Source organism: Aotus nancymaae, unplaced genomic scaffold, assembly GCF_030222135.1.
Source record: "Aotus nancymaae isolate 86718 unplaced genomic scaffold, 86718_ANA_hifiasm-v0.15.2.pri h1tg000006l, whole genome shotgun sequence".
Classification (NCBI taxonomy): Eukaryota; Metazoa; Chordata; class Mammalia; order Primates; family Aotidae; genus Aotus; species Aotus nancymaae.
This window is the reverse complement of record NW_026988417.1, coordinates 17,281,824-17,290,334: the sequence shown is the minus strand read 5'-3', so window position 1 is coordinate 17,290,334 and position 8,511 is coordinate 17,281,824. Positions and strand designations below refer to the sequence as shown.

The following is an 8,511-nucleotide window of genomic DNA, read 5'->3' as shown; positions in this document are numbered from 1 at the left end:
AGATAATAATATGGGCCATTATCAGATTTCACGGTCTAAACAAGCCTTCCTTATGGTAATATGTTAAAATAAACTTCTTTAACCCAATGGACTTTACTTCAGAGGTTTATTGTTTGGCCTCTTTACCATGAAACATTGGTATTTTGTACTATTTTCATACAAAATTTTTTTTTTATATTTTGAAATTGAGAGCCAAATCCTATTGTCAACAACCTGAAAAACAGTTTTCAGGTTCATACATTGTTCATATTTCTGTTTCCCTAAGGCATGTTAATAAGTAAAATGATATGCTTTGTTCATATAAATGTTACGACTTAGTTTATATCAGGAGTTTCAACATGCAGAAAGGCCAAATGATGTTAATTTCTTGGTTTGAAATATAACCTTTGTAAAACACAATTTTGTGACCACCTTTTGTCACTGTCTTGACATCAGGTGAAAAATAAGTTTGGGTTCACAAATAGAACTTGAGAATAAAGGTAGGGCATGGGTTAAGGAAGTCCTATATCTTACATGTTTCTTTTATTTAAAAAATCTCAAGCCGGGCACAGTGGCTCATGCCTGTAATCCAGCACTTTGGGAGGCTGAGGCGGCAGATCACCTGAGGTCAGGAGTTCAAAACCAGCCTGACCAACATGGAGAAACCCCGTCCCTACTAAAAATACAAAAATTAGCTGGGCATGGTGGCTCATGCCTCTTATCCCAGCTACCTGGGAGGCTGAGGCAAGATAATCACTTGAACCCAGGAGGTGGAGGTTGTGGTGAGCCGAGATCGCGCCATTGCACTCCAGCCTATGTAACAAGAGCAAAACTTTGTCTCAAAAAAAAAAAAAAGAAAAAAGAAAAAAAATCTCAATTAATTACTCTTCCATTTCAATTCAAAAAAAGTCTTTTTGATACCAACTAGATGTGGAATGCAAGTATACAGAGGTGGTGAATATCAGTCTCTGACTTCGCAGTCAACGAGGTTATAGAGAGAAGCAATAAGATACAGTCACAAATAATTATAATACATGGAAAAATACAATAAGACTTATGAGAAAAATAAAGTGTTCTGAGAGCACAGAAAGTAGTAATAATCACCACTCAGTTGAGAAGTGTCCTTCATGGGAGTAGGATAGCATGGAATGTCAGATGGGGACAGCAAAAACCCCAGTTTGGCCGAATGATAGGTTAATATTGAGAGACTATAATTTTTTGTACTACTGAAAATGAGAAACAAATCCAGCTTCCTCAATTTCTCGTTGCTTAATAGGCAGCTTTTCACCTTCTTTCCTGTTCTCCAGTGAAGCAGTAGTTAAATTTGGAAAGACACAAAGAGTCAAATTCTAGTCCCATCAGTAACTAGCTAGATGATGCTAACTTATTTAAGTTATTTAACATCTCTAAGTCAATTTATATTTCTTTCTCTCTGGTATGGGGGTGATAATAATAGTAAAAGTACTTACTGCATAAGATTATGGAAAGGCTAAATGAATTAATAATCTGTATAAATGCCATGATAGCTCTTATTATAGCAAAAAGAGTCAAGATTAGGAATCAGGAAATTGATCTTTAGTTTGGGTGTGCTACTAATAAGCCGTGTGACCTACATAAATTGCTTATCCTCTCTGGGCCCAATTTCCCTATCTGCAAAATTAGGGGATTGACCTAGATGATCTGTATTCCTTCTAAACTGTGATAGTCTAGGTACTATAGATGGCATTTTTATTTTACTTTGATACTGAACTGTGCAATTGGATTAAATTGAATAAAATTGCCATCATTGAGCCTTTAATACATTGAAATTTTATTAAAAGGCTGAAAATGAAAGTGACAATAATACATTAGGCCAGGGAAGTGATTTCAAATGGACACAAAAAGAGTAGTGATAGGTCAGGTCCTATTATCATGCCTGGATGCAAGAGAAAGTAGATGGTAAATGGTATTAAAATCATGTGCCAAGCTCAAAGGTGTATGATTTTATGTTAAAAAAAAATTAGAAAACATACTCACCCTAATTTTAGTATTAATTATTCTGACAGTTTAGGGCCTGAGTTGTCCTAATATAGTAAAACTTAGGTCTAACTATATGATATTTACTATATAGACAGTAACAGGATATAACAGTAATATTTTAAAGTATCCAATGATTGAACTCAACAAAGAACATAAAGAATAAAAATCTGAGATGCCACCCTGAGATAAGTGACAGAATTGGACCAGCTATCATGCCCATTATGTATACTAAGGATAGTCTTAGTATAGGAAAAAGGGAGACATTATAATCTAAGAAATGAAGTACATTACCACTATATTTCTGTTTCTTCAATCATTCCTGTTGTAAAATTTTATCTTTGTTCCTACAAAATGCACAAAAAGGTGTTGATAGTATTTGGAAATGCATCAAGAAGACAAAATCATTATATATTTTAAATATTTCTAACTATTTAACTGAAGTCTTGGAAATGAATACATTAACATGTACATATTTCAGGTAATGATGTCTTTAGAGTCTGTACTTCCATAAGGAAGAAAACTATCGAGAAACCTTTGACTCATGAGCCTGGATGAATCTAAGGTGTTTGCATAAAGTTTAGTATAATATGATTATGTAGCTGATTAGAAATTTTCTGGAAGGGGAATTTGTTCTGTGTCCTAAATAACTGGTTAATCAAATTTTTCTCTGATGTTTTAATCTTTGATCAGTGAACTGCATTACAGGTCAGAACCAAAGGAAATATAGTAAGATGTGATTCTTTTTTCTTTCTTTCTTTCTTTCTTTTTTTTTTTTTTGAGACACAGTCTTGCACCTGTTGCCCAGGCTGGAGTGCAATGCTGTGATTTCGGCTCACCACAACATCCACCTCCTGGGTTCAAGTAATTCTCCTGCCTCAGTCTCCTGAGTAGCTGGGATTATAGACCTGTGTTACCAAGCTTGGCTAATTTTGTATTTTTAGTAGAGATGGGGTTTCTACATGTTGGTCAGGCTGGTCTTGAACTCTGGACCTCAGGTGATCCACCTGCCTTGGCCTCCCAAAGTGTGCGGGTTACAGGTGTGAGCCACTGCACCTGGCCTAAGATGTGACTCTTTATAAAACAGATATAATTTACTCAAAAGATAGTTTCTCAGCATTACAAAGCATTGTACAGTTAAGGTATCTAGTAGTTATGCTTTATAACTGTAAATATCTAATGCATACAAAATTGTTTAGATTATATTAAATTATAAAATATTTAGTTTTTGTAGCACATATTGATAATACAAAATTGCGTAGGTATTTTACAATCCTACTGGTATATTGGATTGTTTATATTTGTTACAAAATATAAGAATAGTTGTCATTTTGGGTTAGTATCTCAAAAAATATTACTCCAGTCATACCCTCTATTTATTTCTCTATTGTGGAAATGTATTTCAAACTACTCCAATTTATTTGTATTTGTTATATCATGTTCTCCTAAAATGCACCCTCTCTTGAAAATTGATGAAGTGGTAAATAAATTAATAAACCATTACTTGGCCCTGCAAGTTACATGTCTTGGTACTGTCTAAGAACTCTGTAGATGTGGTTATCAGTTTTAGGGGGATAACAGTGAGCTAGGATAGTTATTTACAGTAGTTTGATGGAAGTGATGACTCCAATTTGTTCACACCGTTCTAAATCCATGCCATTTGTTGATGTCCTTACATTCAGACTTTGCGCTTGACCATGAGATTTGCTTTGGCCACTAGGATAGTAGCAAGCAGAACATGATGCAAGCTGATTTGAAAAGAACTTCTTTTTTTTTTTTTTTTGAGACCAAGTCTTGCTCTGTCACCTAGGCTGGAGTGCAACGGCACCATCTCGGCTCACTATAGCCTCTGCCTCCCGGGTTCAAGCAATTCACCTGCCTCAGCCTCCCCAGTAGCTGGAATTACAGACACCCACTACTGTGCCTGACTAATTTTTGTATTTATTTTTAGTAGAGACGGGGTTTTGCCATGTTTGCCAGGCTGGTTTCGAACTCCTGACCTCAGGTGATCCACCCACCTCAGCCTCCCAAAGGAAAAGCACTTCTACATTAATACTTACCACTACGTTGTGCTTCACATGCTGCCACTATGTAAATTATTGGCTCTTAGCTAGTCTCTAGATGGTAAGAGACACATGACTCAGTCATTCTCATTACCCCAGCAAACTGGGAGCCAAACTGCATACCAGAGTGAGGCCATTCTAGATCATGCAGCTTCCAGCACTAGCAATCTCAGGTAAGATGTGCATTCCTGCCACCCAGAGACGAACATATGCAGGAAATAAGCAGGAAATAGTTTTTGTTGTTGTTTTAAGCCACTAGGATTCTTGGATCCTTTACTACGGCACCATAATTTTTCCCATTCTAACTAAAGTGGATTACTATAAAAGTGATCAGGAAAACCACAAAGGCTGATCATCTTGGCAATTATGAGTGGAAGTGGTTAACTGAAACCATCCACTGACAATTCCAAAATCACCTTCGCTAGTGATTTCATCTGCACTCCAATTGTGACCATTCTAGAAAAGGTGATTATGAGTTCAAACTTTATTATTTTTAATTTAGGAAGATGTAAAAGTTACATCTTCGCTACTGAAGTCATAATGAGCAATGCAATACTTTCTCATGGGAAGAAAAAGAAGGTAGATAAGGATAAGCCACAAAACAGGGAAGGTGGTACTGAACTCGGAATTTATGAGTTTCCAAGAAAAATTAAACATATTTCCCACAGACATGTGAATACATTTCCAGCAATACACAGTACTTCTTAACAAACATTGGGTGGCTTAGCTTCGGTTTCATAAACTTCAAGTATACGGAAACAAACGCACACTCTCTCTGGTGCAAAAAGTAAAAATTGTTTGGAGTCTCGTATTTAATAGTAAGATTCCTCTTTCTCTCTGAAGAAGTTATTGTCTCTAGCATGGCACAGAATTCATTCCATAATATTTGTAAAGTGCTTAATCCCGTGTCACGCACTGTACTAGGCTCTGATAAGTGACAGATATCACGGTACAGAGGTCTCAGTAGGTCACTGCCGTCCAGGAGCTTACATAGAAAATTTTCCTTCTGCAGTTTTCAGCCGGCTACACCCAGTCCCCTGCACGTAATTTTCCTTGAAAAAAAAAAATCGCATCTTTTTCCTTGTCCTTGAGAATATTCTCGCTTTCAGAGACCTCTTCGCCTTGGAAACCGAAGTCACTCCGGGATCTCTCTCTCTGGACATTTGGCAGTTACTCCATGTGTAGCCGAATGACCGGCTTGCCCTTTCCCTGCGGAATGACAGGATGACAGCGACCCGGGAAAGTTTCCAGCACTTAAAACACAAAGCGCAGCCTCAACCCTCAAGGGGCCAACAACTTTGGTGGCTTTCACGACCCTTCCATCAAGGAGCCTAAGAAAGCTAAAGCAGTCGGGTCAGACCCCGCCACCCTGGTGGCGCACAGTCTCGGGCGCAAGGAGCGACAGGCTCAGCCCCACAGTGGCGCGGCGCAGAGAAGTTCCAGGCCAGCTTGTAAACCTAAGTGTGCGAGGGATCACCTCCTTTCTCCTGGACTACAATAACCGGCAGGCACCGCGCCATGGCCCCAAGCTCAGCTTCGGGATCCTAACGCAATGGAGCCTGGGAAGTGAAGTCTCCGAACTGTCGGAGTCCCGTAGTGAAGGCAGAAGGTAGGCGTTGTTAGTCCGCTCCACTAGCACGCCGGTTCCTGGCGGGGCTCCGGGTCTGTCGCTCCCGCTCAGGGTTTTCGCGGGTGGCAGGAGCGGTATGGTTCGCCTGAGTAAACTCCAGCGGGAGGGGGAGGAGGGTAGTGAGTGGGGAGGCGGGGTCAGCGGAAGCGGCAGGTTGCTTCCTTCTCCTCTGGCTCCCTCCCCGCCTCTCCCTGAGGGAGTGGTGGGAGGGGGAGGGAAGGGCAGAGGGAAGGTAGTGACACGTGTCAATCAACCCCCCTCCGGGGGGCGCGCGCTCCGGGGCTCGCGCCGAGGGCTCGCGCCCCTGCCTCGTGCCTGCGCTGCTCGTATGTAAATGAGGGCGCGTGACGCGGGACGCAGATGGACAAGGGAAGAGAGAGAATGGCCGCTGCCGCCGCCGCTGCTGCCGCCGCTGCCGCCGCCGCTCAGTGCCGGAGCCCTCGGTGCGCGGCGGAGAGGAGAGGATTCCGGCGGGAACTCGACTCTTGGCGCCACCGCCTCATGCACTGTGTAGGTAAGAGAGACGCGGGCCGGGGCCCCGAGCTCCGCGCGGCGACAGCTGCCGCAGCCCGAGGAGTTTGTGGCTGAGGGGTTTAGTTGAATCTCCCGTTCGGGTTAGTTCGGTGGGGGAGCGAGATGGGAGCGGCGCGGCGGCCCCGGCGCTTGCCTTTTGTCTTGCGGGCTGTTGGCCCGGCGCAGTCTGCCTTCCTTCGCCTTCCCAGCTCTTGGGCTCCCCGGGAACTGTTAGTTCGGACCCGCTTGCCGAGCTCCGGAGGAAGCTGCCCGCTCGCGCTCTCCCCGAAACTCCTCGGCGCCCGTCGCTGCCCACCGTCGCCTGCTGTCCACCCTGACAGGAGGGAGGAAGCGGCCCGATGGGTCGGCGCCCTGGCGGAGGGGAGCCGGCGAGCAGAGCGGCCGGAGGAAGGCGGGCTGGTCCGCGCCCCCGCTGAGCGCACACACACCCCCTTCTCGCCGCCGGGGGCCGCGTGAGCAGACGCGGCCAGTTCCCGGAGACCCGGACCTGGAGACCCCCGGGTGCTCGCAGGGCGGGGGCCGCAGATGGGCCGGCGAGGGGCAAGGGGCGGCGGGGGCGTCGCCCGAGCGGCGGGGGGCGCCCAACTCTGCCCTCTCGCGCTCGGCGGCGGCGCTGTGTGTACCCCTTTAAGAAGGAGCCGCTCGAGCGCTGACGGTTGGGATTTGAAGTTCTTCCTCCCTCTTTGGAAGTCTGGACGGATGGGGGGTGTTGCCACGGCAACGACACCCTCCCCGCCTTCTGCTTGCGGACGCCCCGACGACTCTGGTCCTCTTTCGCTGTCATGTGATGGACTCTTCCTTGCGCACACACACACACACACACACACACACACACATACACACGCACTCGCATACTCATCGCTCTCCCCACCTCCCATTCCCACTCAACTGCAATTCCCTCTTTTTGGTTGGGTCTGAATCGCTTGGCTTCAAACTTCTGGGCTTGGGGCTCTCACCCTGTGGATTGTTTAGGGTGACAGGAATGGTGGGACTCCCGACCTTCCTGCAGTCGCTTTTTTTTTTTTTTTTTTTTTCCTTGCCTGAGTGAGACTAAAGCGTGGAGCTGTTTATCCAGCAGGTTGGTTTAGTGGGCTTAGCGGGGCGAACACGGGTTGTGGAATGGGGCGCGTTGTGGGTGTTTGTTTTGGAGGGAGGTTATGGGTGGGAGTGAAAAGGTAGAAAGGAAGGTTGTATTGTGTAAGCAGTGGTTAGTGGCAGCAGCTTGCTCTACTGAGGAGTGAATCTTGGCATTTGGAGTTGGGGAGTAACCCTAGTGTCTTGAGAAAACAACTCTCTTACCTTGTTTCCATCTGCTCTGGCACCACCTTGCATCGCCGACCCCGCCTCCCAAGTGTTTGGTTAATGCCTTAAGATCTTTTTTTCACTAGTGGAAAGGAGATTGTATTAGGTTAAACTAACACAATTTCAATTCAGAAATGTGTACCGCAGAATGCATTGAATATAGGAAAATGTACGAGAAAGGAAGGTTGCTTTGGAGGCATTTAAGTGATGTTTAAGTAATTTACTGCTTTTGTTTTGCCCTTATGAAAATTGTATTTTGGTCTTCTCTAAGGAAAGGTGATGAGAAATAGCTTTAGTCAAGTACTCATAAGTGATTTTAGTTCGTGAAGTGCAAAAAAAAAAACTAGGTATTTATTTAAATTGTTTTAAAAAGTAAATGTTATCTGTGCTTCTTGAATACAGTGGACTGTTTTTGATAATTGCTTATGTAAAGATCTCCTCTGGAAATCAATTAGAAATTACTGAGTTCATTTAGGTAGAATTAGGTGGGATGACACCATTGCAACACTAGCTTATGCTATTACTCTTAAGCTTTGCCAAGGCACAAAGTGATTTGAGGATGTCTTTTTATGTTTTGGAATATTTTGGGTTTTTTAAATGATCTTCTTGCTTATTTAGATACCTTAAGTATAGCTTTGCATCATAAAAATATATATACTTTTGAAAAACAGTCAAACTTTAAATGAAACATAGTTAATTGGATTTGATGGAAAAGGGAACTAGAATATCTTTTTACCTTACTTGTATATTCAAGTAAAATTGGAAGACATTGAAAGTTAATACTGTATGTCTAATATAATCCCTGTATTACGGTTTTAATGCAGTATGTGAATAGATTATATTGTATGTGAAAAGAAATTTTGTCCCTGGCTTCTAACTGTATCTGAGAATTCTTTCCCACGGTCTCCATCCCAATAAAGCCCTATTAAAATCTGTCTCATATTTTGTTATTGTTATTTATTTATTTATTGAGAGGGAGTCTAACTC

At 43.2% G+C, this 8,511-nt stretch overlaps 1 protein-coding gene across 12 annotated transcripts in view; it reads left to right on the top strand.

Annotated features, from left to right (window-relative positions):
* The first annotated feature begins 5,924 nt into the window (after positions 1–5,924).
* Positions 5,925–8,511, top strand: part of LCORL (ligand dependent nuclear receptor corepressor like) — a 200,321-nt gene continuing 197,734 nt past the window's right edge. For 11 of the 12 annotated variants that reach the window (XM_064366019.1, XM_012472359.3, XM_012472358.2 and 8 more), the window contains exon 1: positions 5,925–6,202. In XM_064366019.1, coding sequence (XP_064222089.1) covers positions 6,049–6,202 — 154 coding nt within the window. In that variant the 5' untranslated portion in view covers positions 5,925–6,048. Of the gene's footprint in view, positions 6,203–7,252; positions 7,301–8,511 lie in introns of those variants that run through there. The other variant, XM_012472353.3, reaches the window with a different exon arrangement.